The sequence below is a fragment of the Pan paniscus genome, chromosome 11, assembly GCF_029289425.2.
Source record: "Pan paniscus chromosome 11, NHGRI_mPanPan1-v2.0_pri, whole genome shotgun sequence".
Classification (NCBI taxonomy): Eukaryota; Metazoa; Chordata; class Mammalia; order Primates; family Hominidae; genus Pan; species Pan paniscus.
Window position 1 is genome coordinate 47,023,314 of NC_073260.2, and position 23,483 is coordinate 47,046,796.

General features: G+C 37.7%; 2 protein-coding genes across 7 annotated transcripts in view; one reads left to right on the forward strand and one right to left on the reverse strand.

Annotated features, from left to right (window-relative positions):
- Window positions 1-23,483, reverse strand: part of CENPP (centromere protein P) — a 295,833-nt gene that overhangs the window by 215,088 nt on the left and 57,262 nt on the right. The window lies entirely within an intron of this gene.
- On the forward strand, window positions 518-22,407 carry OGN (osteoglycin). 2 transcript variants are annotated; one of them, XM_063594330.1, is made up of 7 exons: window positions 518-697; window positions 1,794-1,961; window positions 4,011-4,104; window positions 13,145-13,303; window positions 16,326-16,528; window positions 20,083-20,178; window positions 20,589-22,407. In XM_063594330.1, the coding sequence occupies exons 1-7, from the start codon at window positions 518-520 to the stop codon at window positions 20,757-20,759; spliced, it is 1,071 nt and encodes a 356-aa protein (XP_063450400.1). In that variant the 3' UTR covers window positions 20,760-22,407. The 2 variants fall into 2 exon arrangements, with proteins under 2 accessions (XP_063450400.1, XP_003807891.2); XM_003807843.7 differs by having other exon boundaries at window positions 588-697; window positions 1,713-1,961.

The following is a 23,483-nucleotide window of genomic DNA, read 5'->3' on the forward strand; positions in this document are numbered from 1 at the left end:
AGCAAACAAAAGTATCTTTTACTATCAACCTCAAAAACTATAAATCAAATTTACTTTTAAAAAGCTAATTTTTATGCATCAGTTTTTCTTATATGTAACTAAAATAAAGGGGAGAAAAAATCCAAATGACAAAACTATCAAATAATTTGTGCTAAAACTAATTTTTACACTGGAAAAATATATTACACTGGCTATATATTAATTATGGTATTAGGGCAGTATTTTTAATCCTCATAAAATTAACAACATGGACTATGTTGTCATTTGGTGTTCTATTTCATTCAAAAAGCAGATTGTTTGATCTCCTGGGAAATCACCAAAATGAAAAGGATGACTTTAAAACTATATCATTTTTCATAAACTAATATTCACCAAAACATGAATGTTTATTACACAATAATAAAATGACACAAGTTTATAGCCAAATTAGTTGAAGCAGACTGAGTGCAGCAGTTACAACAAATAACTTAAGCACAGTTCTCTAGTACAACACACTGCATTTCACCCTAGAGAAAGAATGCTGGCAAAGATCTCTACCACATGGAAACTGTTCTTAAAGCTGCTGGGCCCTGAAATTTTACTCAGCAGTTTGAAATCAAGACATAGCTTTTCTCATTCACCCTCCCACTTGGGGCTAATGCACAGACATGAACATCTATTGAGGAAAACCACAAAAAACTTCAAAACAGCTACAACGGTAGGCTTACTTTTCATATATTATTTTAAATATTGTTTGTTAAAGTGCGACTGACTCATCTAATAGTCTTAATAAATGTAAAGGCCATCTCTGGTTTAAGTTTCAGTTACCTCAATTAATTTTTAAGAAGTACTTATGTATATCATCGCATAAATTTAACATCCACGCAGGCAAGAATAGGGTGCTGCAGAAGTCACAAATCCATTATATTCTTCATTTTCAACCTCTGGATTTTTGACAAACTGGCATCTATAATGCAGCATCAGCAACTCTGAGTGATTCTGTTTGAAGTTACTTAAGAAAAAGTCTGAAATGTGTACCCACCAGAGAAAATCCATTGATGAGCCTAAAGGAATCCTTTCTATTACATTCCTCAAAGTTCTTTGATTAAAGTTCGGTATTTCCTCCAGCCTGCAATACTATTCTTTCAGTTTTCTTAGCTTAAATTAAAAATACAATACTATTAACTAAAAATTATGATCACCTATTAAAATTACAAAACTAAGAAAATTAAAAACGTATGGCTTTTCCTATATTCTGTACCACCTAAAGGTGTTAATGACTACTTTTCATAATGTTAAATTTAAGTTTTAAAACTTTTCTTGGAACTTGTTTCTGTTCATACCAATATAAATCAAGAGTTCTTATAAAGTAGCTAAGTGGAAATATGATATTTTTAACTCACATGAGACAGGATCTTGGGACTTTATTTTAACTATTTACACTACAGGTATCCTAAGAATATTTCAATTAAATATTAGTATGTCTGCTGAAGGCACTTAATTATTAAGAAACTTAAAATTATCAATCTTTCTTGAATTTCTGATAGAGAAGAAGTAAAACTATTTTCCAAAACTATTTTTCAGAATGTTCACTGATACATAAAAACTGCTAGCATCTAATTAAAGATCACTAAGGGTTAAATACTGTTCTCTGGCCCTTACTGCGCACACCCTGCCAAAACATCCTCTAAGCTTTTAAATATTGCTTCGATGGTCTGAATTTTTATTTCCAGGGAAAAAGAGAGTTTTGTCCCACAGTCAGCAGGCCACTAGTTTATTAACTTCCAGTCACCTTGATTTTTGCTAAAATGAAGACTCTGCAGTCTACACTTCTCCTGTTACTGTTTGTGCCTCTGATAAAGCCAGCACCACCAACCCAGCAGGACTCACGCATTATCTATGATTATGGAACAGATAATTTTGAAGAATCCATATTTAGCCAAGATTATGAGGATAAATACCTGGATGGAAAAAATATTAAGGTACTTTATTTCTACTCTAAATTTAGCTTCTAAAATACTGCCAATTTAAATGCATGTTTTTGCTTTTCCTGAATGTGTCTGATAAGGTAAGGGGAAGGGAAAATCACTTTAAATGATTCAAAAGAATTCATAATAATTGTCCCTAAGATTGTATTTTTAGAGTATGTATGCTTTCCAAATTAATAAATGGTATCTATGGTAACCAAACAGTATCTATAGTAACCAAAAAATAAAACTTAAAGAAAACTAGACTTTAAGATGATCCCTCACCAGTTGCAATTTATATATTAAGTAATGTTACACAATGCCCTATACTTGCAATGTTGTGTTGCCTCAAAAATAAATTAGCGGAAATGTGTATTTGGAGAAATAAAGATGAATTATCAGCTTAAGGTTATTATTATAGAAAACAATTTGAAGAAAATACATAGAAGAGTACTGGTTATTTTGATATCAATAGCATTCCACAATAATTTATATATGCCATCTACATACAGTACCAAAAACTGAAAACCTAGTCAATATAGGACTTTCTTTTTAAATCAATTTTAACAGTTTAGACCCTCTATCAATTGGTACCAAGTAACTGTAACTGTCTTTGAGTTAACACTGCAAGGGTGACGTTATACCACATCATTCATTCCCCACCTTTATGGGCAAACTAATTACTTGTGGTTTTCTTGGCACACAGAAATGAATGCTGGGTAAGGAAAAAGTTAATACAGCACTTAAGTATCTGTTGCCCACTATGTACGACACATATACATACACATACACACTGGAAAATGAGAAATTCAGCCAAATATATAACAATACTGATTGTTTCAGAAGTTCTTCTCCACTATAAATTGGAGGATAAAGACTTGTAAGATTGACCAGTTACAATTGCTACTTTCTCTTTTTTGCAGGGGTACACGATGAGCAAATGTTAACACCACAGTTTCTTTCTTTCAGTTAATGCTTTTAATATGATAGCATTATTTTTGCCCATCACTAAGACACAAAGGATAGGTATTACTAATTATAGCTTCAAGTTAAAGAAAAAAAAGTCCCATCATAACATAGGCTATTGGCTCACTTGGATGATTTGAATCTATTAAGATTCCCTGATCCCTAAAGAGTTTAGAGATGATTTTTCTCTCTGCTTCTTCTCTTTACAGGGCTTTAGAAGTTTCTCTATCTTAATATAAATGCAGGGTCTAAGATATTTGTGGAGTGGAGTAGAATTCAACAGGACTTGATGTGCAAACACAGAGTAGAGGGAGGAAGTTCAACCACCACACAGATGGGAGAATGAAGGTGAAGGGCAGAGTCAGGAGTCAAGACCGAGACTAAAATGGAACATGCTTACAAAGGACAGAAAGAATAGGACACCACATAATACACTGTAATCTAATGGCAGAAAATGTACTCTCCAAGAACAGGAAAGACAGGATCTAAATTGTATCTACTCCAATTTCCCCAGAATTAATGGCCTACCCCAGTGGCCCAAGCAGGGTAGGTAAGGTAAGCTGGAATAAAAGGGCTCCAAGAGCCAGGGCTTAATGGAGGGATATAGGTAATTAAAGGGTCACCCCAAGAAGAGACCTAAAGACCTTAATTGGTAGTTTATACTTGTGACATGGCTGGAGCTCTAGTCTTACTCAAAATGGTAGAATCTGAATGAGAAACTCAGTTCAGACAAGACCCCTGAGGAACAGTTTCACCTCAGAAAAACTTTCATTCCAATTCAGGGAATTCTCACCTAGCTTTCATTTGGAATTTCAGGATGTTCAACATTTATTAAGCACTGAGTGTAGCTACTGGCGATATAAAAATAAAAACACCCAGTTCTTTTACTCAAGGAGCTCATAGTCTAGAATAAAAACAAGCTAAAAAATACTTATTGTAATTTAATAGATGATAAAATGGAAATATGTATGAAAGCCTAATGGAGCACAAAGGAAATGCCACTAATTGTAACTACGAGAAGGTGTCTGTGATCCCTTCATTTTACAGTCAAACACAGACTTAATGAAGCTAGGTAACAAACTTTTATTTTTCCAATAGGAAAAAGAAACTGTGATAATACCCAATGAGAAAAGTCTTCAATTACAAAAAGATGAGGCAATAACACCATTACCTCCCAAGAAAGAAAATGATGGTAAGTATCATCTAAATATTTTTCAAAATGGATCTTTTAAAAATAGCTATAATGGACTTTATTCCTTGTGGTAATCAAAAACTGACTCAAGATACAGTAAATACAAACAGTGGAATTTTATTTCCAATGATAAACTCAAACTGGGAGTGCACACCATTTGCCATCCCACACTATGAGTGAGAAATGTGGAGCAAGAACTTGTGAGAACAACCAAAGCTTAGGCAAGCTTAGCCTCCACAAAGTGTGGTTTCCGTCCATATAAAATCTATTCGAGAAATACTTAAACACGGATTATTTGCAAAATACAATGTGCAGCCTCAGTATACGGTAAATATAATTATTGCCTTTAAGAAACTTACAGAACAGAAACACACATATACATCACTAATTACACATACATTTCAATTAAAATAGAAAATTTGTCATGAAATAACAAATTACAAGTCCTACTTAATAATTCCTGTGTACTTGGCTTACTCTTACTCTATCACAGAACATTATTTCACATGAAAACATGACAAAAACCACATATTAATTTCTATATTTCTAAAATAAAATGAAAATGAACCATAACAGAAAATAAAGCTTAAAAAACGAGAAGTATGATAGTAAAAATAGATTTGAATAAATTTAAAGACATCCCAGGCTGGGCGTGGTGGCTCACGCCTGTAATCCCAGTACTTTGGGAGGCTGAGGCGGGTGGATCACAAGGTCAGGAGTTCAAGACCAGCCTGGTCAAGATGGTGAAACCCTGTCTCTACTAAAAATACAAAAAATTAGCCAGGCGTGGTGGCAGGTGCCTGTAATCCCAGCTACTCGGGAAGCTGAGGCAGAGAATTGCTTGAACCTGGGAGGTGGAGGTTGCGGTGAGCTGAGGTCGTGCCACTGCACTCCAGCCTAGGCGGCAGAGCAAGACTCTGTCTCAAAAAAAACAAAAACAAAAACAAAAACAAAAAACAAAAGACATCCCTTGTTCTTGGATGGAATGACTCAAAATCATAAAGATGTCAGTTCTTTCTAAATTTATAAATTTAAAACAATCCAACTAAAATTACCAATAAATTTTTTTATAAAGCTGGAAAACCAGATTCTAGAATTCATATGGAACAACATGTAACAAATAACAAGGGAAACAGTAAACAGTAACAAGTATATGTAGGAATCAGATGTACTACACATTAAAATATATTATAAAACTCTATACTTTAAAAAGTGCGATACTGGTATATGAATAGACAAAAAGATCGATGAAATAGAATAGAAAATCCAGAAACAGACAAAAATACACATGAAAATTCAGTACATACTAAAGGTACCAACCTAAATCACTGAAGCAAAAATGGTCTTTTTAAAAAATGGTGCTGGGAGAAACAGCCATTTGAAGAGATGTACATTTAGGTCCATACCTTACACAAAAAATAAATTCCAAATAGATTAGCAATCTGAATGTATAAAATGAAATCGTACAAGTACTAGAAAAGAATCTGGGTGCAGGGTGCCTCAAAATCCAGAGACAACAATAGAAAAGAACAATAAATTTGACCCTAAAAATACCTGTGGTAAAGTCGAAGGCAACTAAAAACTGGGAAAAATATTTGTAACATACACTACAGATAAATAATATCACTAGATAAAGAGCTGACAGATAATATAACTAAAAATAAAGAGCTAGTAACTCTAATTTATAAAGCACTCTTAAAAATCGAGGAAAAGAGATTAACCAAAAATCTACTGGAAAAATGACAGTTCACAAGATGATTTAAATGATTTAACCCAAATAAGTGTTCAATCTCACACAGAGACATATAAATTAAAATTACATTGAGATACCATTTTTAACCTATCTGATTGAAAAAAATTGAAGTATGACAACACATTAATATATTCCATGAGCAAGGCTATGGGGTAAGACACTCATACACGGCAGCAGGAAGGCAAATCAACACAATGCTTTTGGACAGGAACTTGGCAATATCTAACAAAATAAAAAATGCATTTACTTTTTGACATAAGAACCAACTTTGAGGATTTTTTTTTTTTTTTTGAGACAGAGTCTCGCTCTCAGACTGGTGTGCAGCAGTACAATCTTGGCTCACTGCAACCTCTGCCATTTGGGCTCAAGCAATTCTCCTGCTTCAGCCTCCGAGTAGCTGGGATTACAGGCACGCGCCACCACACCAGGCTAATTTATTGTATTTTTAGTAGAGACAGGTTTCACCATGTTGGTCAGGCTGGTCTTGAACTCCTGACCTCAAGTGCCTCAGCCTCCCAAAGTGCTGGTATTACAGGCGTGAGCCACCACTCCTGGCCAATTTTGAGAAATTTACCTTGATGATATACTCCAAAATAAAATACAAATGCAAAATCACTAAAGCATTGCATGCAATTGCAAAATATCAGAAATAATTTAACTGCCCAAACACTGAAGAGTAGTTGAATAAACAATGGTAAATCCAACAGAAGAGAATACTATGCAGTTGTAAAAATGAATGAGGAAGATCTCTAAGAACTAACATGGAGTGATTTCCAGGATACACTATGTGGAAAAAAAAAACAAAGTGCAAAAGAATATCTATAATATGCTGTCTTTCATGTAAGAAAGAAAAGGATATAAGAAAATATATATGTATCTGCTTGTTTCTGTGAAAATAAATACAGGCTAAAAAGAAATTGGGGGAGAGGGGATGGCAGTTCTCTGTGTATATACTTTTTAATGTAGATTTAATTTTTAGAACAATGCTGTTTCGTATAGTCAAAAAACCAAATACGTATATAAATGAAATCAACAAGAATAAGGTAAAAAGAACCCAAATTGGAATACAAACATAAAAACATAAACTTGATTGTGCTTCAAATTAATAACTCAGCAAAGGAAGAAAAAACTCTAAGTAACTGTTAAACACAGCATTTTCCTATATACCTTCAGGCTAAGGACAAAAAAGAACTATAAACAAATATGAAGTTCCAGTGAGTAGGTTTGTTATGCACAGTGTTATGACTTAGCAATACTGGAACTACTTAATATGTGTGCCAGAACTAAGTAAATATACTGTAAATAATGAGAGCCAGGTTCCTCACTGTCAGAGAAACATTACAAATATGGAAAGGTGGAAGGCTAGAAAGAACACTGTGGAGTTGGTTTGGAATAGAAGATACTACTATTAACTCAGGGTTTGTATATATAGAGATACAGAAATATAGAAATGTTTATCTCTGTTTATCTCTATGTGTGTGTATGTATACATATGAGTATATGGTATACATATGCATGTATATTGTATATGTTTATATCCGTATATGTTGCATGTATGTGTATTATCTGTGGAGAAAGAGACAAATAAACACACACATTTATTTCCTAGCTCTCTCTGCTGAAAGAGCCTAGAAGCAATGTGATCTCAATGGCAATGAGCACACCCACCACCTGCATCTTGGTTTCTAATACCATTCTCCACTAAAAGAAACCAATGCTGGCCGGGTGTGGTGGCTCATGCCTGTAATATCAGCACTCTGGGAGGCCGAGGCGGGTGGACCACCTGAAGTTAGGAATTTGAGACAAGCCTGGCCAACATGGTGAAACCCCGTCTCTACTAAAAATACAAAAAAAATTAGCTGGGCATGGTGGCACACGTCTGTAATCCCAGCTACTCGGGAGGCTGAGGCGGGAGCATCACTTGGACTCAGGAGGCAGAGCTGCAGTGAGACGAGATGGCACCACTGCACTCCAGCCTGGGTGACAGGGCGAGACTCTGTCTTAAAAACAAATGAACAAACCAAAAAAACCCCCAGTGCTTTCTGAAGAGATAGCTGATTTCAGGGTTGGGGCAGGAAAAATGCAAGGTTAGTTTGGGACATCTTGCTATGTTAGGAAATAAGGAAGTTCTCAAAGAATAATGGTGTTTTTTTGTTTGTTTGTTTTCAGACAGGGTCTCGCTCTGTTACCCATGCTGGAGTATAGTGGCATGATCATGGCTCACTGCAGTCTTGACCTCCTGGGCTCCAGCAATCCTCCTGCCTCAGCCTCCCAAGTAGCTGGGACTACAGGAACGTGCCACCACACCTGGCTAATTTTTGTATTTTTTTGTAGAGATGAGGTTTCATCATGTTGCCCAGCTTGGTCTCAAACTGCTAGACTCAAATGATCCACCTGCCTCAGCCTCTAAAAGTGCCAAGATTACATACATGAGCCATTGCACCCAGTCTCCTGACAAAATGTTTTTAAATCCATCAAAATATATAAAAGAAATAGATATAAAAGATGTTTATGGGAAGGCCGAGGCAAGAGGACTGCTTGACCTCAGGAGTTTGAGACCAGCTTGGGCAACATAGTGACATCATGTCTCTACAAAAAATTTAACCAAGAAAAAGCCAGGTGTGGTGGCACAAACCTGTAGTCCCAGGTACTTGAGAGGCTGAGGCAGGAGGATCGCTTGAGCCCAGGAGGTCGAGGTTTGCAGTGAACCATGATCATGCGACTGTACCCCACCCTGAGTGACAGCATGAGATCTTGTCTCAAAAAAAAAAAAATAAAGGTATGTAAGACCTGTACACTGAAATCTAAATAACGCTGCTAAGAGAAAATAAAGAAGACCTATATATAAGGAGAAATGTATTATGTTCGAGGTCTAGAAGATTCAATATCATTAAGATGTCAGTTTTCCCCAAATTTAGAGATTCAACACAATCCCAATCAAAATCCTAATAGGTTTTTTTTTGTTTAATTAACAAGCTGATTCTAAAATATATATAAAAATATAAAGGACCTAGAAGAGTCTAACAACATTGAAGAAGAACAAAGTTGCAGGATTTATACTAACAAGACTATTATAAAGGTACAGGAATCAAGACACTGCAGTATTGGCATAAAAATGTTAAAGTGGGTCACCAGAACAAAATAAAATCCAGAAACAGGCTAACATGAAGTAACCAACTAGTTCTTGACAATGTGACAATACAATTCAATGGGGAAAGAATTAATCCTTTTAAAAAACGGTGCTGGCAGCCGCCCTGTCCGGGAGGTGAGGGGCGCCTCTGCCCGGCCGCCCCTACCGGGAAGTGAGGAGCCCCTCTGCCCGGCCAGCCGCCCCCTCCGGGAGGGAGGTGGGGGGGTCAGCCCCCCGCCGGGCCAGCCGCACCGTCGGGGAAGTGAGGGGCGCCTCTGCCCGGCCGCCCCTACTGGGAAGTGAGGAGCCCCTCTGCCCGGCCAGCCGCCCTGTCCGGGAGGGAGGTGGGGGGGGTCAGCCCCCCGCCCGGCCAGCCGCCCCGTCCGGGAGGTGAGGGGCGCTTCTGCCCGGCCGCCCCTACTGGGAAGTGAGGAGCTCCTCTGCCCGGCCACCACCCCATCTGGGAGGTGTACTCAACAGCTCATTGAGAACGGGCCATGAAGACAATGGCGGTTTTGTGGAATAGAAAGGGGGGAAAGGTGGGGAAAAGATTGAGAAATCGGATGGTTGCTGTGTCTGTGTAGAAAGAGGTAGACATGGGAGACTTTTCCTTTTGTTCTGTACTAAGAAAAATTCTTCTGCCTTGGGATCCTGTTGATCTGTGACCTTACCCCCAACCCTGTGCTCTCTGAAACATGTGCTGTATCCACTCAGGGTTGAATGGATTAAGGGCGGTGCAAGATGTGCTTTGTTAAACAGATGCTTGAAGGCAGCATGTTCCTTAAGAGTCATCACCACTCCTTAATCTCAAGTACCCAGGGACACAAACACTGCGGAAGGCCGCAGGGTCCTCTGCCTAGGAAAACCAGAGAACTTTGTTCACTTGTTTATCTGCTGACCTTCCCTCCACTATTGTCCTGTGACCCTGCCAAATCCCCCTCTGCGAGAAACACCCAAGAATGATCAATAAAAAAGAAAAAAAAAAAAACGGTGCTGAAAGAACCAGACAACTGTAGGAAAATTTTTCAAAAAAGAATTAACCCTTCCTGGCACCATATATAAAAATTAGCCCAAAGTATACCCCACACCTAAAGGTAAAGATCTTAAACTATACAACTTCTAGAAGAGAACAAAGTGTCAAATCTTGGTGGTCGGCAAACATTTCTTAAACACAACACAGAAACCATGAATTATCAAGGAACCAATTGTTCTTCATTAAAATTTAAAATGTTTCATTTCCAAAAGGAAAACTAGTAAGAGGAAAAAAAAAAAGACAAGTCATCAAATATATGGATGCCAAACAAGCACATGAAAAGATGCTAACATCATTAGTTATCAGAGAATGCAAATTAAAACACAATGAGATACTATAACATGCCCTACATTTCAATTGCTAAAATTAAAAAGACTGACCATACCAAATGTTGGCAAGGATGTGGAGCAGCTGGAACTCTCATATGCTGCTGGTAGGAATGTAAAATGGCACAGTCCTTTGGAAAATAGTTTGACACTTTCTTCAAAAGATAAAACATACATTTATAATAAGACCCAGCCATTCCACTCCTTAGGTACTTACCCAAGAGAAATGAAAGCATTAAGTCCACACAAACTTACACATAAATTTCTTTGAAATAGTGAAAACCTGGAAACAACCCAATGTCCATATGAAATGACCATGTAAATTGTATATATTGAGACAATTGAATACTACTGAGTAATAAAGAAGAATGAACTACTGATAAAGATTGAAAATCAAAATAATAATGCTGAGTAAAAGAAGCCAGAAAAGGAAGTAGATACTCCATGATTCTTTTAATATAAAATTCTCCTAAATGCAAACTAATGTATACTGACCAAAAGCAGGTCAGTCATTGCTCGAGGACAAGAGTGGGAGGGAGAGATTACCAAAGGGCAGGAGAAAACTTTTTGGAGTGACAGGTATGTTAATTAACTCACTTGTAGTGAACGTTTCATGGGGGTGTACATATGTAAAAATCGTATATGTTGTACGATTTAAATACATGCAATTAATTGTAAGTCAGCTAACCACAAAAAGCTGTAGCAGGAAAAAAAAGCTTGAAAGGGCCTAATCTGTGACAATTTGATTATTAAAATAAACACAGATTATGACTTATGGGACACAATTCATATTGATATGAAAATATCAATTAAAATTTCAAAAAATAGGCCGGGCGTGGTGGCTCACACCTGTAATCCTAGCACTTTGGGAGGCTGAGGCGGGCAGATCACCTGAGGTCAGGAGTTCGAAAGCAGCCTGGCCAACATGGTGAAACCCAGTCTCTACTAAAAATACAAAAAAATTAGCCGGGCATGGTGGCACATGCCTGTAATCCCGGATACTTGGGAGGCTGAGGCAGGAGAATTGCTTGAACCCGGGAGGCGGAGACTGCAGTGAGCCGAGATCACGCCACTGCACTCCAACCTGGGTGACGAAGCAAGACTTCATCTCAAAAAAAAGAAAAAAAAATTCAAAAAATAAAATTTGACATGTTTATTTGATATATTTAAAATATATCAAAATAGGTCAGGTGTGATGGCTCACGTCTGTAATCCCGGCACTTTGGGAGACCGAGGCAGGCAGATCACTTGAGGTCACGTTCGAGACCAGCCTGGCCAACATGGTGAAACCTTGTCTATACTAAAAATTAAAAAAAAAAAAAAAATAGCCATGTGTGGTGGCATACGCCAGTAATCCCAGCTACTCAGGAGGCTGAGGCAGAAGAATTGCTTGAAATGGGGAGGTGGAGGTTGCAATGAGCCAAGATCACACCACCACACTCCAGCATGAGCAACAGGGCAAGACTCTGTCTCAAAAATAAGTAAGTAAATAAATAATAAAATATACCAAAATATATAAAAACAAGTTCATATTGATATAAAAAATAAGAAAAGAGTGCCAACTAACAAATGTAGAAGGAATGATGGAATTAGAAAATCACTACTTGGTTAGTCACAAATGATTCGGGTAAGAATCATCAATGGGCCGGGCGCGGTGGCTCACGCCTGTAATCCCAGCACTTTGGGAGGCCGAGGCGGGCGGATCACGAGGTCAGGAGATCGAGACCATCCTGGCTAACACGGTGAAACCCCGTCTCTACTAAAAATACAAAAAATTAGCCGGGCGTGGTAGCGGGCGCCTGTAGTCCCAGCTACTCGGGAGGCTGAGGCAGGAGAATGGCGTGAACCCAGGAGGCGGAGCTTGCAGTGAGTCGAGATCGCGCCACTGCACTCCAGCCTGGGCGACAGAGCGAGACTCCGTCTCAAAAAAAAAAAAAAAGAATCATCAATGGATGCTAAAACTAGTATATGAAAGTACAATGTCACACCAGACATTTAGATTCTCAAAGTACTTCTCCAGAATTACTTGTTATGAAGTGAAAAATATTAACTTTACTCAGTGAGAAACATGGCACATACTAGTTGAACCAAGTGACCAAAGATATTATCAGGAATGGGATAAACAGATATCATGTGCTTTTGGACACACAGCACTGACGATCCATGGTACTCCTGCCAAAAATGAGAAACCTCTGCCAACTGAAAGGCATTCTGCAGAATAAATGCCCTGAAAAAGAAAACTAAACAAAAAAAAAAGCTCTACACTTTTCAAAAACAGGAAAAGGTATAAAAAACAAAGACTAAGGAATGTTCCAAGAGGTATGACAAGTAAATGTAATAAATGACTTGGAGTGCTAAAGGATCCAAACAGTGCCTACGATTACTCTAATTTTCAAGTTAATGGCTTCCTTACTTAACTAGTGGTTACTAAAGTCTAGCTACTGTCACCAATCTGAAATATGTTTCTCACACATTAAACTTAATAAGTCAAGCTCATGTTTACCTTAGCTCCTGCTTTGTAAATTTTTTTGGTTTTCAAATAAGGAAATGTAACTGTCAATCAATTCAGCATTTAAGCAATCACCAGTAAAACAAAATAAAAAGAGATTCTCAAACAATATTCTGGTGAATTATCAAGCACAATATAGGTAACGAGTTACCATGACTATCTTTCTTATGATTCTGTAAAACATCTCTTCAAATTAGTAATAGCATTCATAATAGCAATAATTTTACTACTAGAGGCGAAATATTTTCAAACTATTGTTCATATTTTTATGATTTTATTCCCAATTTAGAAATGCCCACGTGTCTGCTGTGTGTTTGTTTAAGTGGCTCTGTATACTGTGAAGAAGTTGACATTGATGCTGTACCACCCTTACCAAAGGAATCAGCCTATCTTTACGCACGATTCAACAAAATTAAAAAGCTGACTGCCAAAGATTTTGCAGACATACGTAAGTTAAGCTGAAATATGATATTAGTATTAACTCGTATTAGTATTTAACTCATATAAACACAAGTTTCTATATAGTTGCTGCCTATCACATACAGGTTTGTCACTTGAAGTACATAAATATCTAACATGTTTCACAAAAGTCCATTCATTTGTTGGTGAATCATCTTTCCACTTAGACAGATCCTGTGATCTTTCTTTACTGGTGACTTCACTGTCTATGATGACAGCCCATCTAACATATGGGCAACTATATCTTCTCAACTCCAATACTTCAAGATCCCTTGCTTCAGACACTGAGCAACACCAATATAACTGGGATGCTTCTCCAACCACAGTGTTTTATTTTCTACCTGGACTATAAAAACACAGAAACTGCTTTTTCTTACTTTAACTAATGGCTCTTAAACCTGGCTGCATATTAAAAATATCTTGCGAAGTGTTTTTTTTTTCTCCCCCCTCCCCCCAACCCGACATGGAGTCTTGCTCTGTTACCCAGGCTGGAGTAGAGTGGCGTGATCTTGGCTCACTGCAACCTCTGTCTCCCAGGTTTAAGTGGCTCTCCTGTCTCAGCCTCTCACGAAGCTGAGGTGTGTGCCACCACACCTGGCTAATATTTGTATTTTTAGTAGAGATGGGGTTTCACCATGTTGGCCAGGCTGGTCTCGAACTCCTGACCTTGTGATCCGCCCGCCTCGGCCTCCCAAAGTGCTGGGAATACAGGTGTGAGCCACCACGCCCGGCAGGGAAGTATTTTTTAAATACTGATACTAGGTCCTACTTCCCAGGGTTTGTAATTCAGATCTGGGGTAGGGCCCAAGCAACATCATTAAAAACAAACAAACTCCTTGGATGATTCTAATATGGAAATAGTGTTGAGAACAGTGGTATTTAATTCCTTACGAGGTCATTATCAATCTTGAACTTCTAGCAAACCTTAACTCAGTTAGAGTGTTGCCATAAGCACACCAGAATCCTCCATTTCTGCAGTACCAAATCCCAGTCCTAGATCACTAATTTCTTGTCAGTTTTCTAGACTCCTAATATTGTCAAGAGTTCTGAAAAAAATCACACCAAGAAATGCATACTGGCCCCGCTACACATTTATGAGACTAACCATAACCAGATTCATGCTGCCACTGATAGCTCCCAAATGTGGATTGAAGTATAGTTGATCCTTGTTATTTGTGGATTCCATATTTGTGAATACCCACTTGCTAAAATTTATTTATAACCCCAAAATTAATACACATTGTGCTTTCATGGGCTTTCTCAGACATGCTCAGAGTGGCAAAAAATTTGAATTACTTGACATGCACATTCCCATCTGAGGTTGAACAAGGTAACACTGTCTTTTGGTTCCAGTTCTCATACTGTAAATAAATGCCCTGTTCACAGTCTATTTAACGACATGTTTTTCACATTTTTGTGCTTTGTGTTTATGATTTTGCTGTTTATTGATTTTTGTTTTTTTGGGGGTTTTTTTGTTTGAGACAGGGTCTCGCTCTGTTGCCCAGGCTGAAGTGCACTGGTGTGATCTCAGTTCACTGCAGCCTCTGCCTCCTGGGTTCAAGGGATTCTTGTCCCTCAGTCTCCCAAGTAGCTGAGACTACAGGCATGTGCCACCACACCTGGTTACTTGTTTTATTGTAATTTAACTTAATTTAATTTATTTATTTTTTGAGATGGAGTCTTACTCTGTCGCCCAGGCTGGAGTGCAGTGGCACCATCTTGGCTCACTGCTAGCTCCGCCTCCCAGGTTCATGCCATTCTCCTGCCTCAGCTTCCCGAGTAGCTGGGACTACAAGTGCTCGCCACCACGCCTGGCTAATTTTTTTTTTTTTTTTTTGGTATTTTCAGTAGAGATGGGGTTTCACTGTGTTAGCCAGGATGGTCTCGATCTCCTGACCTCATGATCCGCCCACCTTGGCCTTCGATTACAGGTGTGAGCCACTGTGCCTGGCCTATTATAATTTTAATAGAGATGAGGTTGCGCTGTGTTGGCCAGGCTGGTCTCGAACTCCTGACCTCAAGTGATACGCCCACCTTGGCCTCCCAAAGTGCTAGGATTACAGGCATAAGCCACCACACCTGGCCTGATTTTGCTGTTTAACATGACCCAACACATGGTGCTGAAGTGACGTCTAACATCCCCAAGCACAAAAAGGCTGTGATATGCCTACAGGGAAAATATGTTAGATAAGGTTTGTTCAGGCATGAGTTATAGTGCAATATTAATGATTCAACAATATATACTCAGCCAAGTGTCCTTAAGCAAAAACACATAAAGTTATGTACTAATAGTTGATGGAAATGTGTGGCCAGAGGCTCACAGGAACATAACCCTGTATTTCTCCTAGGAATAATGGTTCAGTATTTACAAATTCAACACTTGTGGTAATTTTATAGAACATGATTCCTGTGAATAAGAAACAATTGATTTCCTAATTATCCCTGATATATGTGATGCACACGCAAGTACGCGCGCGCGCGCACACACACACACACACACACACTGAATTTCTCTCTCAATCTGTGTCACTTTAACAAATCAGGGAACATCTTTGTCTTTGTTGTTGTTAAGCGATAAGGCATAGAGAGATTAAGATTAAGACAACATACTCAGAATCACAACGCAACATGCCAGCAAAAAAATAAAAAAAATTACATGATTCCAATCAAATGTAATGCTTCCTTTCCATGATTTGCAACAAGAATTTCTTTCAAACTGCCTGACCATCCCAAGGAATTTGAACAGAGAAAGATGAAAAGACTCAATTAACTTTAAGATCACTTTCAAACCTGAGATTCTAGGACTCCAGTCAGAAAGGGAATCAATTTCAGGCACAAAGAGGTATTCAGTGATCATTCCACAAAACTTTACTGGGCTATGAATTGTAGACAGTCTACCAGGCACTAAAAATGAAAGATGCTTGAGTGATCTGTTAAACAAATGCTTTTCTTCAGTCCATACAATAAGAATTTTACTTACGTAGTTGTTTTTTATATTTTTTTCCCTCTAGCTAACTTAAGAAGACTCGATTTTACAGGAAATTTGATAGAAGATATAGAAGATGGTACTTTTTCAAAACTTTCTCTGTTAGAAGAACTTTCACTTGCTGAAAATCAACTACTAAAACTTCCAGTTCTTCCTCCCAAGCTCACTTTATTTAATGCAAAATACAACAAAATCAAGAGTAGGGGAATCAAAGCAAATGCATTCAAAGTAAGTATTTTATAGTAAAATTAAGCATAGTATGAGTGATGATATGATAGATAAAAGAGAAACTTTGGTCTAGAATTGTATTTTGATTACACTTAAAAACTATTTTGATTTAATAAATGAAGACATTATTTACATAATAAATAACCATCTTATTAGGCTCATTCAGCCTAGCTTATACCCATATCTCAGTTAAAATACATAACCTTTATTTTATTTCATGGGACTATTTTGTTTCTCATTTTTTCACTTGTTCACACAGCAAATATTTATTTAGACAGACATGGTTGGCCCTCTCATGACACTTACAGTCTACGAAAGCTCAAAATGGGATATTTCCTGTGTTTCTTTTTCCTTACAATGTTAGCAAATTATAAACACCAGAAAAAAATAAAGATCCAAAAGTAAATACTGAATTTAACTTTTAATATTTAAAGATATTAGACTGTGAAATTCTATAGGGAGATTTTCCTTTGAATTTCATGAGAGCATGTAATATAAAATTTTATATGTAGTAAGAATTAAATACATTTCTTAAGAATTCAAGCAAATATTATGTAGGAAAAAGGGAAAGTAATCTACTTCGGTTTAGGTAGACAATTTGTCTCAAAATGCATGACCTACAGGAGTAATCACTTTAGTCCAGGATTTCCATAGCTCTGATGTAATCATTCCCCAGATAAAATGATGACCATGCCATTGCTGGTAACAGACATAATCTCATTCAAAAGGCAAGGTTTCTTGCTTCTAAAGGTAACTTTGGAAACTATCAAATATTCATTATCATAAAGTTTATGATAATCACACACAGGTAAATTCTGTCAAAAAATGTACAATCTGTTAGAAAGTGTACAAATAGTCCATTTTTTCATTTTTCATTACAATTAAGGTATCTTTTTTCAACTTTAAGGGACATTTTAAAGTTACATCAGAGCTCATCTGATGTTTCTTATAAGGAACTCAGAAGTTAAGGGACTCTTAGAGGACTTTTTAAAAGCAGATACACCTTTTTTTTTTTTTTTTTTGAGATGGAGTCTTGCTCTGTCACCCAGGCTGGAGTGCAGTGGCGTGATCTTGGCTTACTGCAACCTCCGCCTCCCAGGTTTGAGCAATTCTCCTGCCTCAGCCTCCCAAGTGGCTGGGACTACAGGCACACACCACCACGCCCGGCTAATTTCTACACTTTTAGTAGAGACGGGTGTTGGCCAGGCTGGTCTTGAACTCCTGACCTCAGGTGATCCGCCCACTTTGGCCTCCCAAAGTGCTAGGATTACAGGCGTGAGCCACCGTGCCTGGCCTTTTTGTTTGTTTGTTTTAAAGTTGTAATTTGAAAATATTAATTTGAGTTGGTCACTCTTTGAATAACAGACATGTTAAAGACCTATAAAAGTTGATCAGGACAGGTTCAGTGGCTCACGCCTATAATCCTAGCACTTTAGGAGGCTGAGGCAGGCGGATCACTTGAGGTCAGGAGGTCAGGACTAGCCTGGCCAACATGGTGAAACTCTGTCTCCACTAAAAACACAAAAATTAGCTAGGCGTGGTGGTGGGCGCCTGTAGTCCCAGCTACTCAGGAGGCTGAGGCACAAGAATCGCTTGAACCTGGGAGGCAGAAGTTGCAGTGAGCTGCTGAGATTGTACCACTGCACTCCAGCCTGGGCCACAGAGCAAGATTCAGTCTCCAAAAAAAAAAAAAAAAGGAGCTGATAAACATTTCACAAAAAGAACGTTTGAATATTCTGGGGTTTAGACAGGAATTACAGAAGGGATTTATGACAAGTTGGTATGAAAATAATAAACTTGGCCAGGCACGGTGGCTCATGCCTGTAATCCTAGCACTTTGGGAGGCCAAGGCGGGCAGATTGCCTGAGCTCAAGAGTTCGAGACCAGCCTGGGCAACATGGTGAATCCCTGTCTCTACTGAAATACAAAAAATTAGCTGGGCGTAGTGGTGGGCACCTGTTGTCCCAGCTACTGAGGAGGCTGAGGCAGGAGAATTGCTTTAACCTGGGAGGTGGAGGTTGCAGTGAGCTGAGATCATGCCACTGCACTACAGCCTGGGCAACAGAGTGAGACTCCATCTCTAAAAAAAAAGAAAAGAAAATAATAAACTCAACTGCCCTATAGTTTTGTTTCATGTCCTAAGCTGCTACAGTCACTAGTAGAATTAGGTTATTCTAACTCATGTAAATGAGACTCACTGGGAAGACAAGAGCTTGATGCCCACATGGTGGAAGGGTAGGGTGCTTAAGAAAGTATTAAAATAGCAACACAGAAAAGAATTAGCAAAATCTACCACAGGATACATATTGAAGATAAGGTAAAAGAGTAATGTCAGGGGAAATTACAATTATACACAATAATGGGTTACTGAACATGAAGAATAATCCAACATTAAGCCCTTAGGGAAAAAACCTGCATCAAGCTAACTGTTTGCTAAACTGCTTTGGGAAACATCTTGCTAAGCACACATTTTTTTTTTTTTTCTTGAGATGGAGTCTCGTTCTGTGGCCCAGGCTGGAGTGCAGTGGCACAATCTCGGCTCACTGCAACCTCCACCCCCTGGGTTCAAGCAATTCTCCTGCCTCACTCAGGCTCCCTAGTAACTGGGATTACAGGCATGTGCTACCACACCAGTTAATTTTTGTATTTTTAGTAGAAATGGGGTTTCACCATGTTGGCCAGGCTGGTCTCGAACTCCTGACCTCAAGTGATCCACCCGCATTGACCTCTCAAAGTATTGGGATTACAGGCGTGAGCCACCATGCCTGGCTAAGCACACACATTTCTTTTTTTTTTTCTTTTTGAGACAGAGTCTCGCTCTGTTGCCCAGGCTGTAGTACAGTGGTGCGATCTCAGCTCACTGCAAGCTCTGCGTCCTGGGTTCACAGCATTCTCCTGCCTCAGCCTCCCAAGTAGCTGGGACTACAGGCGCCCACCACCACGCCTGTCTAATTTTTTGTATTTTTTTAGGCCGGGCATGGTGGCTCACACCTGTAATCCCAGCACTTTGGGAGGCTGAGGCGGGCAGATCACGAGGTCAGGAAATCGATACCATACCAGCTAACATGGTGAAACCTCGTCTCTACTAAAAAAATACAAGCACACACATTTCTAAGAAGTAACCACTTAGCTAGAAATTGGTGGAACTGAGATGGGAAACTCCAGAGGTACAGGAGAGGTTATGGCAGCACCAGGGTCAAAATTCAATCCCACATAGGGACTCACCTCATTAGTTCCTATCAAGACAAACACAAAGAGTACCAGAAGTTGGCATTAGAGCCGGATATTCAGAGATCAGATGAATGGACAGAAGTGTGGGGTATGCGGCAGAGCTCCACTGGCCATCATAAAGGATCAAAATACACTACACGTGAGGTCAGAAAAAAAACCCAAACAAGAAACTACCATACGAACAATTGATATAATTGATGTATTCATATCAATATGCAAGTCTGTATATATAGACATATACTCATATGCACATATATATTGCTTGAATCCTGTGAAAGAATGTACAGAACCTCAATAACACTCACATGAAATTTTCCTTACAGAAACTGAATAACCTCACCTTCCTCTACTTGGACCATAATGCCCTGGAATCCGTGCCTCTTAATTTACCAGAAAGTCTACGTGTAATTCATCTTCAGGTATGATGGTTCCTTTCACAATATCTGACTCTAATTACCTATGAGTCAAAATCTTGTGACTCATTGGGAACCTCACTTATTCACATACAAATTTTGGTTAGATCACTGTAGTAGCGTGATAGCTAAATGTCTGCCTATCAAAAAGATTAATACTAGGCTCATGAACTTTCTTCCCAGAAGTCCAGATTCCATCCAGAGCATAACAAGTAGACCAGCACAGTACGTGTGAAGTCTGCTCTTGATTGTATTTGTCTCCAGGTGTACATTTGAGTATTTCCTAATTAATTTGACACAAGGATTTGAAGTGAGGGGGCACTCAGACCTCTGACTTAGGTTTCCTTTACCCATTATATAGCATATGAAAGGTTGATTTCAGATTTCTGAACAATGTTTTCCTCTTTTTTTTTCAGTTCAACAACATAGCTTCAATTACAGATGACACATTCTGCAAGGCTAATGACACCAGTTACATCCGGGACCGCATTGAAGAGATACGCCTGGAGGGCAATCCAATCGTCCTGGGAAAGCATCCAAACAGTTTTATTTGCTTAAAAAGATTACCGATAGGGTCATACTTTTAACCTCTATTGGTACAACATATAAATGAAAGTACACCTACACTAATAGTCTGTCTCAACAATGTGTAAAGGAACATAAGTATTGGTTTAATATTAACCTTGTATCTCATTTTGAAGGAATTTGATATTTTAAGCAAGGATGTTCAAAATCTTACATATAATAAGTAAAAAGTAAGAATGAATGTCTACGTTCGAAACAAAGTAATATGAAAATATTTAAACAGCATTACAAAATCCTAGTTTATACTAGACTACCATTTAAAAATCATGTTTTTATATAAATGCCCAAATTTGAGATGCATTATTCCTATTACTAATGATGTAAGTAAGAGGATAAATCCAAGAAACTTTCAACTCTTTGTCTTTCCTGGCCTTTACTGGATCCCAAAAGCATTTAAGGTACATGTTCCAAAAACTTTGAAAAGCTAAATGTTTCCCATGATCGCTCATTCTTCTTTTATGATTCATACGTTATTCCTTATAAAGTAAGAACTTTGTTTTCCTCCTATCAAGGCAGCTATTTTATTAAATTTTTCACTTAGTCTGAGAAATAGCAGATAGTCTCATATTTAGGAAAACTTTCCAAATAAAATAAATGTTATTCTCTGATAAAGAGCTAATACAGAAATGTTCAAGTTATTTTACTTTCTGGTAATGTCTTCAGTAAAATATTTTCTTTATCTAAATATTAACATTCTAAGTCTACCAAAAAAAGTTTTAAAGTCAAGCAGGCCAAAACCAATATGCTTATAAGAAATAATGAAAAGTTCATCCATTTCTGATAAAGTTCTCTATGGCAAAGTCTTTCAAATACGAGATAACTGCAAAATATTTTCCTTTTATACTACAGAAATGAGAATCTCATCAATAAATTAGTTCAAGCATAAGATGAAAACAGAATATTCTGTGGTGCCAGTGCACACTACCTTCCCACCCATACACATCCATGTTCACTGTAACAAACTGAATATTCACAATAAAGCTTCTGAATAACACTTTCTGATTACTCATGATAAACTGACATGGCTAACTGCAAGAATTAAATCTTCTATCTGAGAGTAATAATTTATGATGACTCAGTGGTGCCAGAGTAAAGTTTCTAAAATAACATTCCTCTCACTTGTACCCCACTAAAAGTATTAGTCTACACATTACATTGAAGTTAAACACAAAATTATCAGTGTTTTAGAAACATGGGTCTGGACTGTGTAAGTAAAAGTATAAACATTATTTCCACCATAAAGTATGTATTGAAATCAAGTTGTCTCTGTGTACAGAATACATACTTATTCCCATTTTTAAGCATTTGCTTCTGTTTTCCCTACCTAGAATGTCAGATGTTTTTCAGTTATCTCCCCATTTGTCAAAGTTGACCTCAAGATAACATTTTTCATTAAAGCATCTGAGATCTAAGAACACAATTATTATTCTAACAATGATTATTAGCTCATTCACTTATTTTGATAACTAATGATCACAGCTATTATACTACTTTCTCGTTATTTTGTGTGCATGCCTCATTTCCCTGACTTAAACCTCACTGAGAGCGCAAAATGCAGCTTTATACTTTTTACTTTCAATTGCCTAGCACAATAGTGAGTACATTTGAATTGAATATATAATAAATATTGCAAAATAAAATCCATCTAAATAGAAGGGTTCTGTTTTATTTGGAAAAATTGAATCTTTAAACTATCATAATCTTGAATGACTGTCATCTTTCTAGTTTTCAGAAAAATAATGTATTCCTATATTATTTTTATGATAAAACTTATGGAGCAAAACACCATCAAATAACTCTCAAATTAAGAAAAAATTCAAAAGTCAGTAGTTTTAGATAAGATAATGATAAGGGAGAAAGAACATTGGTAAAAGGTATGAATTCCAGAATTAAAGAAATAATTTGGGGATTTCTAGATAAGAGGATATGAACATGCATACCTTACACCTTCATATACACAACCTTAAATCACAAATAAAACAAAATAAACAATACAAATTATACCACCAAGATTCAGAAGATATCAGACGAAATAATTAGAGAAAGTAAAAATATGCTGTCTCCATTATATTCATAATGTTTCATTCTTGACACTAATAATTAGAGGCTTTAAATTTTTAAATAATTTACTTCTTACTAACATTGCTGAAAAAAACTAAAGACATACATAAATGGAAAGATGTCTTATGTTTATGGATGGTAAGATTTAATGTTGTTAAGACAATAATACTATCCAATATGATATGCAGACTGAACACAGTTGCCATCAAAATCTCAATGATGCTTTCACACAAATAAAATGGAACTTCAAGAGACCCCCAAATAAACAGAAGAATCTTGAAAATAAGAATAAAGATAGAAGACTCACATTTCCTAACTTCAACATTTACAACAAAGATACAGTAATGAAAACAGTGTGTGGCTGGGCGCAATGGCTCACACCTGTAATCCCAGCACTTTGTGAGGCTGAGGCGGGTGGATCACTTGAGGTCAGGAGTTCGAGACCAGCCTGGCCAACATGGTTAAACTCTGTCTCTATTAAAAATTCCAAAAAATTAGCCGGGTGTGGTGGCGGGTGCCTGTAATTCCAGCTACTGGGAGGCTGAGGCAGGAGAATCGCTTGACCAGGAGGCGGAGGTTGCAGTGAGCCAAGATCGCACCACTGCACTCTAGCCTAGGCGACAGAGCAAGACTCTGTCTAAAAAAAAAAAAAAAAAAAAGGAAAA